This window comes from Vipera ursinii (genome assembly GCF_947247035.1).
Source record: "Vipera ursinii genome assembly, chromosome: 10".
NCBI lineage: Eukaryota > Metazoa > Chordata > Lepidosauria > Squamata > Viperidae > Vipera > Vipera ursinii.
In genome coordinates this window covers 17,479,738-17,496,438 of record NC_139520.1, presented here as the reverse complement: position 1 = coordinate 17,496,438, position 16,701 = coordinate 17,479,738, and the positions used below count along the sequence as shown (strand labels likewise).

At 41.7% G+C, this 16,701-nt stretch overlaps 1 protein-coding gene across 2 annotated transcripts in view; it reads left to right on the top strand.

Moving 5' to 3' along the window:
• Positions 1-7,682, top strand: part of ZNF423 (zinc finger protein 423) — a 223,763-nt gene extending 216,081 nt beyond the window's left edge. For both annotated transcript variants that reach the window (XM_083370194.1, XM_083370195.1), the window contains one exon: positions 6,559-7,682. In XM_083370194.1, coding sequence (XP_083226320.1) covers positions 6,559-6,588 — 30 coding nt within the window. In that variant the 3' untranslated portion in view covers positions 6,589-7,682. The remainder of the gene's footprint in view (positions 1-6,558) is intronic.
• Positions 7,683-16,701: the final 9,019 nt, after the last annotated feature.

The following is a 16,701-nucleotide window of genomic DNA, read 5'->3' as shown; positions in this document are numbered from 1 at the left end:
GGCCCGAACGTCAAGCCCTCCTAAACAGATAAACTCCCAAGTGATTTCAGTGGCTCTCAGGAAGAGTGCTAATAACCAGATGACTACAAAGAGATACAGTCCTTCCATCCCCGCCCCCCACCATGCTGTCAGAACCTCTCCTTCCATTCCCTCCCCCCCCCCCACTATCCAATCACAATTGATGAAGCTTTTCGGGGGGGAAACCCCAGCCAACCATGACCTGCATGACTGAGAATTGCCACAGACATTAAGCCCTCTTAAAGTTGAATGGAAAATTTGGGAAGTTGTCGTGTCGGGAAAAGTATTAGATTATGGAAGGCTTTCCTAGGAAAGACAAATGTGGATCTCCAACCTACAGCCACGTTTAAAGAAACATCCTCTTAAGATAAAGAACAATATTTTAGCCTAAAAATATCATGCAGCTTGAACTTCAGGGATACTGAAGCTTATACTGGTGGCTTTAGTCCTACCACCTGAGCTTGGTAATGGAAGGAGCGATTTAAATTCTTTCTGCCATTCTTGACAAGTTTACCTTCTCAGTTTTACCTTGGAAAACTTCCTTACGGGCATAGTAGAGTTTGGCAATAACACAGTGAAGTGACTAGCGTGGAAAATCAGCCTGCTGACTCAAAAAGGGGCCCAAACATGTACGGTGATAAAGTGGGAAGACTTTGACACAGTGGTTCATTGAGAAAAACAAAAACAAAAAAATGCATCAACATAATTGTAGCTTGCAGCCAAGTAAGAGAATTAGTAAAATATGTATGCAGAGCACAGATCTGAAGGAAAGTTATGATCACTTGGAACAGACATGTCAAACACAAGGCCCGGGGGCCGGATCTGGCCCGCGAAGTGGTTTCGTGCGGCCCGCGAAGCCATCCTGGAAACAGTGAGGGAACAGCCCCCACTGCTTTGGCCCTGGCCCAGAGACCCTCCTTCTGCCAGAGACCCTCAGATCTGTCCCACTCCTGCCCAGGCACCCTTGATGCACCCTTGATGCACCCTTGATGCACCCTAGAGCTGGCCACGCCCACCCAGTAGGCCGTATGCACTCCAGCCGTGCCCACCCAGTAGGCCATGCCCACCCTGGCCACACCCACCCAGTCCCTTGAGGGCAACCGCAATGCTGATGCGGCCCTCCATGAAATTGAGTCTGACACCCCTGACTTGGAAGTTCCTCTTGAAGAGACATTCTCATTATTGTAGCTTAATACACAACTATTGGAGGCCAGCTGTCCCATTTCCTACCACACACAGCCATAGATGGTTAATTTGTTGATTAGAGCCCAGTGGATAGTTGATATGTTTACTTAGTTGCCTTTGTAGAGTCTTCACTATCAACTATTGTTACTACATGTAGTATTGCTACAATTACTACCGTTGACACCAAGGAGGAGAATCGAAGATGGTTTCTGATTGAACTTCTCACCTTTGAGAGATAATCCTTTTTGTTTGTTTGGTTGGTTGGTTTTTGGACAGTCAGCTCTTTTCTTCTTCAAGTTTGGGTTTTTCAACTTCACAGCATATTGGATGGAAAAAGATATAGGCCAAAATGGCATCTACCTTGGGAAACCAAGAGTAGGCAGATAACTAACTGTACTTGCCTGTTACCTAGAATAACTGGACTGGGAATTAAGAGCAGCCCGGGTTACCTGCTATCAGTTATAATGAAGTGTGGTAGCAAAATTGGATTTGGAGTAGTCATTGAAAGCTGTTTATGGCACGCTCTTGAGTGCATTTACCGTTTTTTTCCAGAATTGCATGCTAGCCAGCCTACGAGTCTTTAAGACAGGCCATCTGTTAACATTAGACCTTTGGATATCTGTCAAGCCATTCTAAAAATAAGCATAGAGATATACAAACTGCCCAAGAGGACAGAGGTGACTCATCTCTCTTCTCTCCTGCCCCAGAGCTCGCTTTCATCTGGCTGAGAAAAAAGAACAAAATAGTGGAAGGCGGCACAGAGACGATTTGGCCCGATAGTTTCTGCCTCCCGTTCGGAGGATGTACAAATGCAGCATCTGTTGCATCTCTGCAGTCCAGAACCGGTGGTGGCCCATAACATTTTAAGATTTTGAGTTTACACAATCCCTCTCTATGACTCCGGGGCCTTCTCTACTTACTCCCTTCAAGCCATCTTTTTCAGTTCTATCAAGTGAAGTCACAAACTCGCTCCTCAGACTTCGTTTGTTTCATTCTTTTTTTTTTTTGAAGCATTTGTCAAGGGCACAAAACATTCCAAATTATTGGCAGGTGGTCGGTCTCCTTTGGTACCAGAGTAACATCTGTCAGTGAGGAAACTGACCAGCTGCTTGCTATACATGAAGAAAAACATGTAACTGTTTTTAGCAGGAATTTGACAATAAACTTTTCTAATCCGCAGCTAAAGGAAACATCGGTTTGCCTAGCTGGGTCTCAACCACAGAGGGCTAATTTTTGGAGGGGCGGGGGGATTGTAAGAAACAGAGAAACCAAAAGTTGACTTTGGGATAGAATTAAATGGGATGATGAAAATAAGCTAGGCAAATGTTAATGTTAGAGTGAGTTTGATGCATTTTTTTTACTTGTATCTGTATTGAAGAAAATAAGAAGTCGTTCTTTTTCTATTTTTCTTTCTTTTCTTTGTTTTTTGCACTTCTACTTTATGTGTGCGCGCGCGTGTGTGTGGGTGTACATGCGTATGTGCACATTGGCTTGGTCTTTGAAAGGATGTTCATGTAGGGGAAGCTGACATCACCAAGATCCAAATTCAGGGTTATTGACTGTCATATTCAACAGTCATGTCATATTGAATAACTTTGGGTCAAGTTGTTATCCAAATTAGCCCATCTCTTATCTGACCACTTGAATTCTACTAAGGCAGGGGTCCCCAACCCCTGAAATGTGGCCCTCTACCGGTCCACAGCCTGTTCGAAACTGGGCCACATGAGCGAAGGGAACAGGCGCATGTGTGAAGCTCCGCTTGTGTGAGGAGAGGATGCTCACACGCGAAGCCCAGCACCTGGCTTTGTGTCTAAAGCAGGACTGGAACTCAGGGTCTGCTGGTTTCTAGTCCAGGGCCTTAACCGCAACATCAGACTGGCTCTCATTCCATAGAGGAAACGTGCATACTATTGAAGAGTAGCCCATGTTTTTTCATCTTATTTTAAGGAAGGAAAATCAGTGAAACAAATAAAATGATCACATCTCTTGAAGCGAGAAGTGGGCTGATCCCATGGATTCCTTTCCCACCTCCCAGAAAAAAATGGTAGATATTAAATGAAAAATGACAGCCATGAATAATCCTGAGATGGATGGGTGGATGGATAGATAGATAGATAGATAGATAGATAGATAGATAGATAGATAGATAGATAGATAGATAGATAGATAGGTAGGTAGGTAGGTAGGTAGGTAGGTAGGTAGGTAGGTAGGTAGATAGATAGATAGATAGATAGATAGACCTTGAGAGAGAAAGATTTTAATGATGTCTCAGTGATAAGCTGCATGTACTGTATGTGTGTGTGTGTGTGTCTATACACACATACAAACTGTCTTTCTACTAGCTGATACCACAGATCTGCAGGTGAGAATTTTGTGATCTGCATTCCCAAGCATGTAAAGATCACCAGACCGAGGAGAGCTGTAAAGTGCATGAGTGCAGTAAAGATCCAGTTGAGCTACCTTAATTCTCCCACAATGTTGTTAGTTGCAAAACATTAACCTTATTTAGGTTTGGTATTTGTATCCTTCATTCCAAAAAACATCGCACTGTATGGAACTCCCCTCTCTTCCCCAATTCCCGTACCTTCCCATCCGGAAGGGAGCCAAAAGAAACGAGCATCTTTGTGCAAGATTTGGTCTGAAGCTCCGAGCTTCCATAACTTTGTCACATTTCCAAATTCCACAACACTATTGTCACCTTGTGGCCACTTCTTGGAACTGCGTAGAATTTAGTGCTTAGTACTATAGCCATTTAAATAGGGACAAAGCTGGTAAACATTAATTTCCTTTAGTTAAATGTGGCTGCCGGTACCTTTGCAGATACAAAAAGCAGCTTTGCATGACTTAGGTTTTTCTAAACAGTGGTCAGGAAACAAAAAAAAATATTTGGGAAAAGTTGAAGATAGCTTGTGGGCGATGCCTTAAATGTCAAATCAATAGGGTCAAAATTACACTTCATTTGGACTCGGCTCTCATTTTTCCTACTGAGATAATTATAAAAGAAAATCTCGCAGGCTATTATGAAATCACAAAGGGCAAAAAAGTGATACTGAAGTAATTTCAACACTAGGGGTTTTCATTTTCTAGGGCAGAGGGGTTCCCTCAAAAATCCCCCCCCCCCGGCAATATATTGGATTTTAGCATTTGGAGGGAATTTGGTATTTTTAGTTCAGTAACTTCTTTCTTTGAATTGGGACCACAATCCTAAATAGAATGGAAAATGTGTAGCTTAGGGTTGAAACTTGGTACTTTCTGTGTTGGGTTGTTTGCTTGCAGATGTTTCATTAGACAATAATCATCAGTGCTAATTCCACCCAGCACTGATGATGTTACCTAGTTGGGTAATGAAACGTCTGCAAGAAAACAACCAAGCTCAGAGAAGACCAAGAACACCATACCACAGTCTCCAGTCCAGAGAAGCAACAATATCCCATACTTTATAAATCATCCTGAAGAAGAAGCAAACTTCCCCAACTCGTTGACTTCAAGAGACAAGGGATTTCAGATCTTAATGATGGGGTTTGAAGGCCAATACATCTAGAAAGGACCAACTTGGGAAATGCTAAAGGGGGACCGTGAAAAAAGCAAAAAAGATTAGGAAGGGAAGGGAACTATCGCTGTTACCATCTGTTCGGCATGGGAAGAATCTTTCTCCAAGAGGTCCTCTCCACTTCTCTGAGAAAGTCTCAGGTCTAAAAGCAACGAAGAGGTGGTAGCATCGTAGCATGAGGACTGTTTGAGTAATGAGATCTCCTGCACTTTGAGAAGATGGGTATTCGAGATGACAGGGCCTGCTTCTGAGATGTGGCTTCCGTTTGCATTAGATTAGAAATGCTACTTCGGCATAACATTAGGTTTTATTTAGCGTCTTGGCAAAGGACAAGACAGGATGTCTGATCTGTAATATTTCCCTTAGGGGAAATTAGAAAAAAACAAAACAAAAAAGGAAGCTAATTGCTGAAGTGTGCAATAAATGTCATCCATTGACCAAGCCTTGGTAATGCAACTGCTGTTTTTCCAAATAGCCGGTTAACCCCTTTGGCTCGTACAAAGCATAGCTTCCAGAACTCTGCTCTCCTTACACTTGTTTTACTTCTTTTCTGTGTGAATTTGAGGGCTCCCCATTGGCAGTAGGAACACACCTTCTTATGGTGGCATCTCATTCATCCTTATCCTTTTGCAACAACTGGACTGACCTAGACGAATAGATTTTATAACTCAAGTCTTTGATGAGCCGTGTTTTTTTTTCTGGCAGTTTTCCTTCAAGATCTAAGCCTTAGTAAGACCACACCTGGAATGCTGGATCCAGTTTTGATCACCACATTATAAAAAAAAAGTTGTTGAGACTTTGGAAAGAATGCAGGGAAGAGCAACAAAGAGGATTAGGCACTCGGAGGCTAAAACGTATGAAGAACGGTTGCAGGGATTGGGTATGGCTAGTCTAGAGAAAAGAAGGACTAGGGGTGACATGATAGCAGTGTTCCAATATTTGAGGGCTGCCACAAGGAAGAGGGGGGGTCAAGCTATTCTCCAAAGCACCCCAAGGCAGGACAAGAAACAATGGGTGGAAACTAATCAAGGAGAGAAGCAACCCAGAACTAAGGAGAAATCTTCTGAAAGCGAGAACAATTAGCCAGTGGAACAGCTTGCCTCCAGAAGTTGGGGATGCTCCATTAGTGGATGCTTTTAAGAAGGGACTGAACAGCCACTTGTCTGAGACGGTGTAGGATCTCCTGCTTGAGCAGGAGGTTGGGCTAGACAACTTCTGAGCTCTCTTCCAATTCTGTTATCTTCACGCCAAGTGAGCACCAGCAAAATGGCAGGGAGGAAACGGGTATATCCCTAAGCCGTTGAGAAAACATGGTTTCATTGATGCAGCTTAAGATGTCTCTGCAGTCAATTTCCCTTGCAGAGGGTTAGCCCTGGACCTGGATGTCCTAAAGTCTTCAGGATGGTCCTTGGGGTGGGGAGGGGGGGGGGAGGGAATTTGTCTGCACTGTTTTTGTTTTTTTCTTTCGTCCTTTTTCATGTTGCTTTCGCTCCCCCCTTTTTCCTTAAGTTCAATGCTAGCGTTAACAGATCTGCCGGTACAAAGCAAATATGTCACATTGGCAGCTGTTACTTAGGAGGGTTTTTTTTTCCCCTTCTCTCGCCTTCCTCCCTCTCCCCCCCCTCTCCCCCCCCCCGTCGCACCTCAAGCTCCTCTTTATTGCATTTTGTTCGGGAATAATTGCAAAGCTTTTATGTCGAATTCTGCATAAATGCCACTGAGTAGGAGGGCAAGAGCATGCTTTCTATTATTCTGCCCCTCACGCAAGTCTCCTTTCTCTCTCCCCCCCCCCAATCTCTTTCCAGAACCACACGTTGAGCCAGCATGCTCAGTGAGTGTAGCACGACAGGAGCCCTCTCTGCGGAGGACTTGACGGAATCTCAGTGGGGGAGCACCATTTGAACATTACATCCAATCAAAGTGTCATTTGCAACCCAGATGTAAAACTCTAATGATTTGGCCATGAGGCGCTGCTATTATAAGCAGCTGGAAATGAATATTAATGGAAGAGATTAAAAGTATTCCATGCACAGTATTTTTTATTGTCCTGCTTGAGCTAAAGTGAACTTTAAACCTTCTGCTTCTAACTGAATTTATAGTTGCTAGATAAAAAAAAAAATCTGCTTTTGACGCGCTTATTCCTTTGTTGCTTCTTGTATTATACGGATAGTTCTAGATTTAGGAGTGATTCCCTCGGCCTTCTCTTTTTTTTCTTTCTTTCTTTTTTCTTTTAGTTCGGACTTTATTTTCCTTCCCTGTTTAATCGCTTTTTTTTTTTCATTGCAATTTTTAGGTAACTGTGCATCGTGATGTGACGGCTTGGCTATTGTCTGAATATATTATTTTTTACACTATTTCGTTTTGGGTTTTTGGTTGGTTCTTTTTTTTTCTTTTTTAACAATTAAAGATTAAATGCTTTGATTGGATTTGCCAGTTCACCGGACAGTGATTAATTAAAAAAAATGTAATAATGAATATCATCAGTTTCAGTGCAACTGGATGATCTGCTTTATAAATGTGACTGAATCTGATTGCATTAACTAATACAGTTCAATAAAGGGAATACATTGGATGAACATTAAGTCTTTGGTTTTTCCCCTTAATGGAGGCTATGGGTGATGTTTAAGAACAAAAACATCCGATGGGAGTGGTTTTAAAGCCTAGAACTTGCCACTAAATTTGAAGCCACAAAAATTGACCAAAAGGTAAGTTGGATCTTCTAAAAGGTTGTCCAAAGGTTGCTACGTCTCCCTAGAATTGCATGATTTTGTGAATTGAGTCTTGGTATCCTCTCAAGAAGTTGCATTAGCCAAGTGCTATGGGTAGGAGATTCCTTCTGGGGTAACTTGATATGGCCCATGGGCTAATCAATAAATAAAGATGGATTGATTGTGTAGGAGATTCCAATACATAAAAATATGTGCAACAACTTCCCTCAGATGAGACCTGACAGATATGGTGGATATTACCCACAACGGGTACAGATTTTTGGAACTGAAACTTAACACATCTGAAAGCCACCAAACTGGCAGAGGTTAATGATGTTTCTGTGGACCACAGAAAACCAAATTCCACCAAGATTTTGTCTCAAGGGGGAGTGTCATCAATGCTTCAGAGGACAATCCCATGAGAAGCGAATCTGTAACTGGAAAATGAATGTTATTGGCCCTGGTTTTATATATTCTTTCCAAAGATCTCTCTTCTAGACAGCAAGTTGCAATTATGAACAAAATATAAGTCCATCAGCAGCATTTTTTCATAAACGCCATGATGTAATAACCAACAATATTAAGAATTAGTTTTTCTAGGAAGGGGAACGTACACTTAACAATAATTGCGATGATACACATATTGGTTTGGAAACAGTTTTGCATTCTCTGTGTTCTAGAGCAAATCTTAAGAACAACCAATTTTTATCCCATTTATGTCCCGCCCTTCTCCGAAGACTCAGGGCAGCTTACAATCTAAGAAGCACAAATCAATGTGCTTAGCAACTTTGCTGTGTACAACATTTCTACAAACACTAAGCTGGGAAGACTTTATGAACACAGTGTTGGAAAGAACCATTGAGAAAAGTTTCAAAATATAGCAAAGATCTCACCAGCCAAAAGATTACTTGATCGGATAGCCCGAGCAGGGAATAAAAATTTCAGGTGAAAGCAGATGCCTTTTTAGTCTCTGTAATTTTATGAGGGTCAACAAGAATTGCCAAGAATATGGATCCAACATTGAAGAATTCCTGATGGGGTTCTTTTAGATCAAGGGATGCTTGAGTCTTAATATATTTGAGAATTATATTATAAACCAATTCACATTTTGAACTTAGTAAGTACTTTTAAAATGTCAACAATGTGGCTTGCTCCCTAAAATAAATACTTTTGAAGTGTTGCCAGATTAAATTTGGGAGACAGCTTGATGGGACCAGAAGGATGTGGACGAACAGCATAATCCCAGATTGGAAAATATAATGCTCTGGGGTTTTTTTTTTAGAGAAGATGCTAAAACATTTCCTGGATTTGACCTTTAATTTTATTTAAGGATGCTGTTTTTAACATTAGGAGTGAAATTATTCTTTTATCCTCTTTTGCTATACATAAACATACACCACAGGGCTAATTGGAAGTACAAGCATCTCTTTGCTAAGTGTGTACAAGGAAAGTTTTGAGAAATTTAATTCATGTTCTTTCCCTGATTATGGAAGTCTCTGATTCTACAAAATTTAGGAATTTTTCCAACCCTAAAGGACAGCATGCTGATGAAGAATTCATATCCAACACACTTGCAGATCACCTAACTGTAGCATGTTGACTGTGACTCAATCTTTCTTTCTAAATGTGTGTGTATGTGTCATTCATTTCTTCCATGAACAAGAATACATCAAAGAAAGAAAGAAAGAAAGAAAGAAAGAAAGAAAGAAAGAAAGAAAGAAAGAAAGAAAGAAAGAAAGAAAAAGAAAGAGAAAAGCAGGAATGAGACTTACCAAACTTTTGCTCAAGTTACACAACCATAGTTAATAGGGAGGGGGAGAGTTACGTATAAATGTATCTGCATAATTACATGTCATGAGAAGAATTATAAATCCCCAGGGGGATAATTATAAGATACCATGAGAAAAGTTTCAAAGTCTTCCTGTCCTGTCAGATTTTCAGAGTTCTGTTTTGACATCATATAAAAAGAGTTTCTGAATTTGCTACATTTCCTTCCTTATAGATAAAAGATCACGTGAAGTACTAATACCACTTTCTAATACCACTTTACAATGCTTTGGTAAGGCCACACCTGGAATACTGCATCCAGTTTTGGTCACCACAATGTAAAAAAGATGTCGAGACTCTAGAAAGGGTACAGAGAAGAGCAACAAAGATGATTGGGGGACTGGAGGCTAAAACATATAGGGAACGGTTGCTGGAATTGGGTATGTGTAGTTTAACGAAGAGAAGGACGAGTGGGGACATGATAGCAGTGTTCCAATATCTCAGGGGCTGCCACAAAGAAGAGGGAGTCAAGCTATTCTCCAAAGTGCCTGAAAGCAGGACAAGAAGCAATGGATGGAAACTAATCAAGGAGAGAAGCAACCTAGAACTAAGGAGAAATTTTCTGACAGTTAGAACAATTAATCAGGGGAACAACCTGCCTCCAGAAGTGGTGAATGCTCCAACACTGGAAGTTTTTAAGAAGAGACTGGACAGCCATTTGTCTGAAATGGTATAGGATTTCCTGCCTTAGCAGGGGGTTGGACTAGATGACCTCCAAGGTCCCTTCCAAATTATTATTATTATTATTATTATTATTATTATTATTATTATTATTATTATTATTATTATTATTATTATTATTATTATATCTTTGGTGCTCTCTGAGCCCGATTCCTGATTAGTAACTTGAGTCTTTTCTGAAGCACCTTTAGTTAAACTAAGCAACAGCTTAGAAGGCTGATTTCCCCAGCTTGGCAACTTTTAAGATGTGCCGACTTCAACTCCCAGAATTCTTCAACCAGCCTAGCCAACTATCTGAGGAATTCTGGGAGTTGAAATCGACACATCTAAAAAAGTTGCCAGTTTGAACGAAAACCTGGCTTAGAAATTTATAGAGCCTGTGAAATAGACAAGAGCAATCTCCCACACACACACACACACTTTTCTCATAATAGCCCTTAGTCCAATTCTGACCCCGAAAATAAAGATTGCATTGCAGAGGGAGAGAAAGAGAGTGTTATGGTTTAACAGTGTACAATATACATTTTAGTCATTTCTCTTGGCTTTTTCCCCCATAACGAGAAATGCAAAAACACTAATTTAAGTGTCACTTCTGGAAACAGGCTATGTAGGATGGGGAACGGCGAGCACTTAGCAAAAATCATACATATGGCTCTATTGAGAGACCTCCGTGTCTCACCGTGGGGAGCTGTCGGTGGCCAATGCTGAAATTCAAGCTATGCCACTATAGGTGTTTCAAAAATCAAACAGTAAGTTTTGTATTGCTGGCCTTCTAACCATGTAATAAAGCTTGAGGGAGAAAGTGGCACTCAGACCCCATGCAGCAAGGAATCTAAAGCGTTCCAGTACACAATTTGTCCGTTCTCTCTCTTTTTAAAAACTTCTCTCTCTCTTATTCCATATAAAGATTTTTAATTTCTGCTCGACTGTTGTGCTCTGAATTTTTCCTATTTTCCACCCCACTTGGTAGCCAGAGAAGCACGTGGGGGAGATAACTGCTGGTTGAGGTGAATGCCGACACACACAAAAAAAGTGCACAATAAAAGTGGGAAAGCTGATCTTTACTTGGGCAATGGGTGTGACAAGGCTTCAATGGACAATTTGGGGCAGAGCTGAATAGAACGGGAGGCTCAAGCACCGGGCTCATTATGTTGTGAAAAAGAACTGGCAAAGAATTGACCATCTTGGGCAAACTGTTCATCTTAATAATAAGCACCTTCCATCAAAACTATCAACTCTCCTGTTCTGAAGGCAGATTATAGTCTCACTGTTTCTTCAAGGGTGGGCAAAATATAGCTTGTCATTTCCTGATAGACCTCTGGCTAATTCCCCTCATTTTATTTCAGGTCTCTGCCTTGCCAGTTCCATAAAGAACCCACATGACTTTCCCCCCCCCTTTCTGCAACAGAGAAAGTTTATACTTTCTAGGAGAGACCAACCTAGAAGTGGGGCAACTTGCCACGGCCTATTTGTCACGGCCAAGTCACCTCAGCTAACTCCCCACGGTGAACTTGCCATGGAACAACTCAGGACAATTCCAACAACTCAATTTAATTATTTAAAATAATTTAAAAATTGCTGTAATTTTTGCCATTCACATTTCATTCCATCCTTCCTTTTGCATCCTTTTTTAAAAAATGATTCTATTCCACCATTTCTTTCATATTAGTGTACAGTAACTCTTGTCCCGGAGCAAGTTGTCCGCAGAGAGTTAGCCACAGCGAGTTGGCTATGGCAAGTTGGCCATGACGAGTTGGCTATGGTGAGTTGTCCTAGACCAGGGGTGGGGAACTTTGGCTCTTTTATGACTTGTGGACTTCAACTCTCAGAATTCCTGAGCCAGCTGGCTCAGGAATTCTGGGAGTTGAAGTCCACAAGTCATAAAAGAGCCAAGGTTCCCCCCTTCCCCCATGTCCTAGACCCAGCCAATGCTTTCACTGTAATGTTGGGGCCATCAGAGCCCAATGTTTGAAGATCTCCACCCTTCAGATCCTTTGCCTTACATTCCCCAAATCCTGTCACTGGGCATGCTGATTGAAGCGGGAAAATATCTTGATTGCTTTTTCTCTGTGTAAATTGTTGCATCCAGCACAGTCACTATATTGAATCTCATCACTTAACAAGGTTGCACTGAGGGCCAACCACTCCCAAGGTCAAGCAGGAGGATTCCAGGAAAATGAACTTTAGAGCACTCCATCTAAAAAGGTGGTGCTAACAGGCAGCTGTGAAAGCAGGCCACTCCATCTGATGATCCATCCCTTAGATCTGAGACCTAGATGGCCTCTGAAGCTCATAAGCAACCCTGCAACATCAGGATCACACAACCAAAACTAGGTGGCAAAATATCCCCATGTCAGTGGGGCAGTGATGTGCTCAGTGTTGATGTCCATCCGAAAATCCAGGCAGTTCAAATGAGAAGAAAGATTTATTGCAAGCCTAAGCTCTCTGCCAGACTCCAAGCAACTGATGGTCAAGGGAAATGAGCAGTAGACAAGAGTCTGTGGAATTCGAGGTGGGCTGGACTCTCCTGTGGTCGCAAAAGAACTCAAGACTGATGATGCATTTGACCCTTCCCTCAGTTAGCCTGATCATCTCCTACGGCTGAGTGTGGAAGCAGGGAATGAAATGATTCTAAGAGCTATCAACAGCTTTCCCACCCTAAGAAGACTCCAATGTTGGTATGGAATGTAAAGATAAGATCAGTTTGCTGCCAGGGGACTTTCTGCTCCTTTTGCCACCCTAAAATGCCCAGAGAGAAATTGAACCATTTCAGCCTGGTTTCCTTCAGAGCCATCATCCCATACTCTATGATGCCTGCAGTGATTAGCAATGGACCTTTTAGATTTTGGACAACAGTCTTCACTAAAGCTCCCTGGACATCCTGGAGATTGAACTGCATGCAAAGGGAGGGTCTGTACCCTTCTTTACAGAGAAAGCATCGTCACTTCTGGAGCTACAGATATGGGATATTTGAAATCATTGGTTAAGTGTGTACTTGTATCTGGGACTCTAAGACTTGGACTTATTTCATGAGCACCAGCTATCTTATAGTTCATCTGAGATCTATAAATGCCAGTTGATTGGCATGGTGGTGCAGTAGTCAGAATGCAGTATTGCAGCCTAACTCTGCTCACAGCCAAGAGTTCAATCCTGACCGGCAGTGAAATGAAGACCCAGATTGTTGGGGGCAATATACAAATAATGCTGACATTTTAAATCACCCAGAGAGTGCTGTAAAGCACTATGGGTGATATATTAGTCTGCTATTGTCATTTTCAGTAAAAGTAGTTAGCCTAATTGTTAACTGAAGGTAAGGTTGGGTAAGAATTCCAGGTAGGACATCAGGCCAGTTTACCTCAGAAAAACAGGATTTCTCTGGTTGTACACTGGATTCATTTTCAAATGTGCCCCCAAATGGTAGAAATTAGAATTAAGATTGGGAACTGCCATCAGAAAGAAGGATATTTTGTTATTAACTATTCCCTTATTTGTATTTTCTTCAAAGGGAATTTTTCTGTAGGGACCCACACATACAGTAGAGCTTCTCCAACATGATATCACTGTATTTTGAAACCATCACTTTACAGCTTTTCCAGAAAGATATCAGTAACAACGTCTGTAAAATGCAGTGTCTCTCCTAGGCCTTTCTCAAAATGAGGTTCAGGCTGACCCAGTTTGCAAAACATCCTTAAGCCAATCGCTGGCTGGCACACAGTCCCAAAGGCAACCTGGGTGGGCAGGAAGCCATCGGAGCAGATGGCCATCTTCTGAGGCAGTCAAGAGACCACATATGTGTCTCCAGGCTGGGGGTTGTTGGCATCGGTTTCCCAAAGCGAATGTCAAAATGGCAGGCCTCAAGTAGCTTCCTCCCTCCGAGAAATAGGCATTTTCCTGACCCGATTTGGGGGCTGAGGTTTTTTTTTTAAAAAAAAAAAAATCACTGGTGGTAACGAGAAAGCTCCCTTCTTCCCCGTGTTTTTGGTGGAGCCCAGGAAGAGACAGTCATTGGGAGAGGAGACAACCATTTTGCCACCCTATGTCACCGATCAGGACCAGTTTTAATCGGAAAGCAGGTCAAAGTATTCTAAGTCCCTTTAGCCATTTAAGGAAGCAGAAGAAGGAAGGGAACGAGAATATGAAGAACTGCAAAGGATCGAGCAAACGTGTTCAAGCTTAAAAGATGGGTGATTTTTTTTTATTTTATTTTTTTTTTTGGCCTGGCCTTCTTAGGAACACACACCTCCTGAGATGTACAGGTTTTTAGAATAACGATTGCATATCATCTCCTTTCATTCATCCCTACTTCTCGGAGAGCATCTTTACAAGCTGTATTAAACCAAACTGGGCACTAAACCACACACACATTTGCCCTTGGCTCAAAGTCTGAGAATCACAGGCAAGTCACTCATTAATTCAGGGACATTTGGGGACATTCTTCCAGTGAGGTTGGTAGGAAGGCAATGCCATTGTTGCTGTTTTTGTAGTTTCGTGGAAAGACATTTTAAAATCCTGCAATGGCCCAATCAAACTGGGAATAACTGGAAAGGAAATTTCACATAGATTTAAGAAATCAATAAAAACATCCAATTTCCCACAAAAGGGAGATCCAGCAAATATAATTTATTTTTTCCCCTTTCCTCTCCTTTCCTTTCCTCTCCTTTCCTTCACACGTTTCTATTTCAAATCCAGGAATAAAACTGCATCAATCTACAAACGCTCCCCAGTTTGGTGAAGGAAAACCAGGGTCCCTGTTGGAAAACCGGTCTGTCATATATCACTTTTATATTCCTCAAGTCTTAAGTGCAATGCTTTAAAATTAAACTTTAAATCTCCCTTTGTCTTAATCCTGCCTGGTTTGAGGAAGCTAGGCAATGGTCAGTGACATAAAGTTGCATCTTGGCCCATTTGCATAATGGCCCATATAAGCTGGGAGGGTAGCTCAAAATTTCATTGCTTCAGATTCTTTCTGTGTATTTGTACTGAATATAATCTCTCCTTTTAACACAAACAATATATATATTCCTGTTCACTCAACAAACAATGCTCACAAACACACTCCCCTAAAAGACAAATGCCTATTTCAAGGATGAAATTGTAAAGAACAAGAAGTATATATCGGAGGTGGTGACCCTTTGAGAGCTGTATGCAACGAAATTTCATTTTGATGCATGCCGATTGGTGTACATTCAAAGTGACAATAAAGTTATCATTAAATTCTGCTGTGCTTTAAAAAATTAGCCTAGTAGAGAAATTTGCAATGCCTAGATTTTGTTATTTCCCCTTCCCTGTTTCTTAGAGCTTTGCAGTCACATGAACAAAAGCCTCAACAAATACATCCAGCCTGCTACAGACACTTTTGAATAAACAGTAGATGATTGGAGAGAAATCCTGCAACACCCTATACTGCAATTTTCCCTTTTTCAATTCAGGATTTCAAAATAAGTCTTATTAGGTTGCTTAGAACCTGAGAGAGTGGCTTGCATTTGTGGAATCAAGCTTGCCAAAATAGTCTCATATCGTACATGGCGGTGTTGTTTTCCCCCCTTGTTTTTCATAAAGAAAGGAGTGTTCAGTTTTTCACTTGGTGTCATGGAAACACAAATGCTTTCCTTAGATTTGGAATTTTCTTGATCGCAGTGTCATCAGAGGCCAGTCAGTTTCCAACTTTGCAATAAGATTTTCCAACTTCTATTTGTTCTCTGACTGCTACCGCAGAGATAGCAATATAACCCCACTGAGACTTAAGTTTGAAAAGCGTCCTTCTGCTTTAAGGAAGGGAAGATGGCAGCCTGAATTGCTTGTTTATTTGTTTGTGTTAGCAAAAGCTATGGAGCTGTTGTTGGTCTATCCTGTATAGTGTCCTATTCCTTCCACTGCTGGAAGACGGAAGCTATACATACAAGGGTAAGTAGGCTAATCGGCAAGTAGGTAGACAGGAGATAGATAGCAGACAGACAGACAGACATAGGTATAGATAGATGATGGCGATAGATAGACAGACAGACAGACAAATAAAAATAAAGGAGAATATTTGTAATTCAGGTTTGAAATGAGGGGTCTTTGGTGCTCTCTGAGCTTGGTTGTTTTCTTGCAGATGTTTCATGACCCAAACTAGGTAACATCATCAGTGCTGCTGATGTTACCTAGTTTGGGTAAGGAAACATCTGCAAGAAAACAAGCAAGCTCAAAGACCGCTAAGGACCCCACAGATCTACTCTACTCTAATGTTTACTCTGTTGTGTTCCTTCTCTCCACTACATCATGAGAGCTAAAACCCTACTCCCATGGTGGCGAACCTATGGCACGTGTGCCACAGGTGGCACACAGAGCCCTCTCTGTGGGCACGCACACTGTAGCCCCAGTCCTAGGCCTTCAGCTGGGTTTTATAAAACCTTTTCGCTTTAGGCCTCTGCCACTGTGTGCAAAAAAAAAAGGTTCAATCAATCGATCAATTTTAACTTCTCGTGGGGAAAAAAAACATCTCGCAAAGTTGGAATTGATTGATTGAACTTTTTAGTCCCACCCAGTCTGCCTTTACCACTGCAGCCATGCCCACCAAGTGGGCCACACTCACCCGGCACCGGATGACACATAAGTGGGTTTTGGGTTGCAGTTTGGGCACACGGTCTCTAAAAGGTTCTCCATCACTGCCCTACTGCTTTCTAGCACTGGTGAAGTTACCTAGTTTGGTAATGAAACGTCTTCAAAAAGCAACCCAGCTCAAAAAGCAGC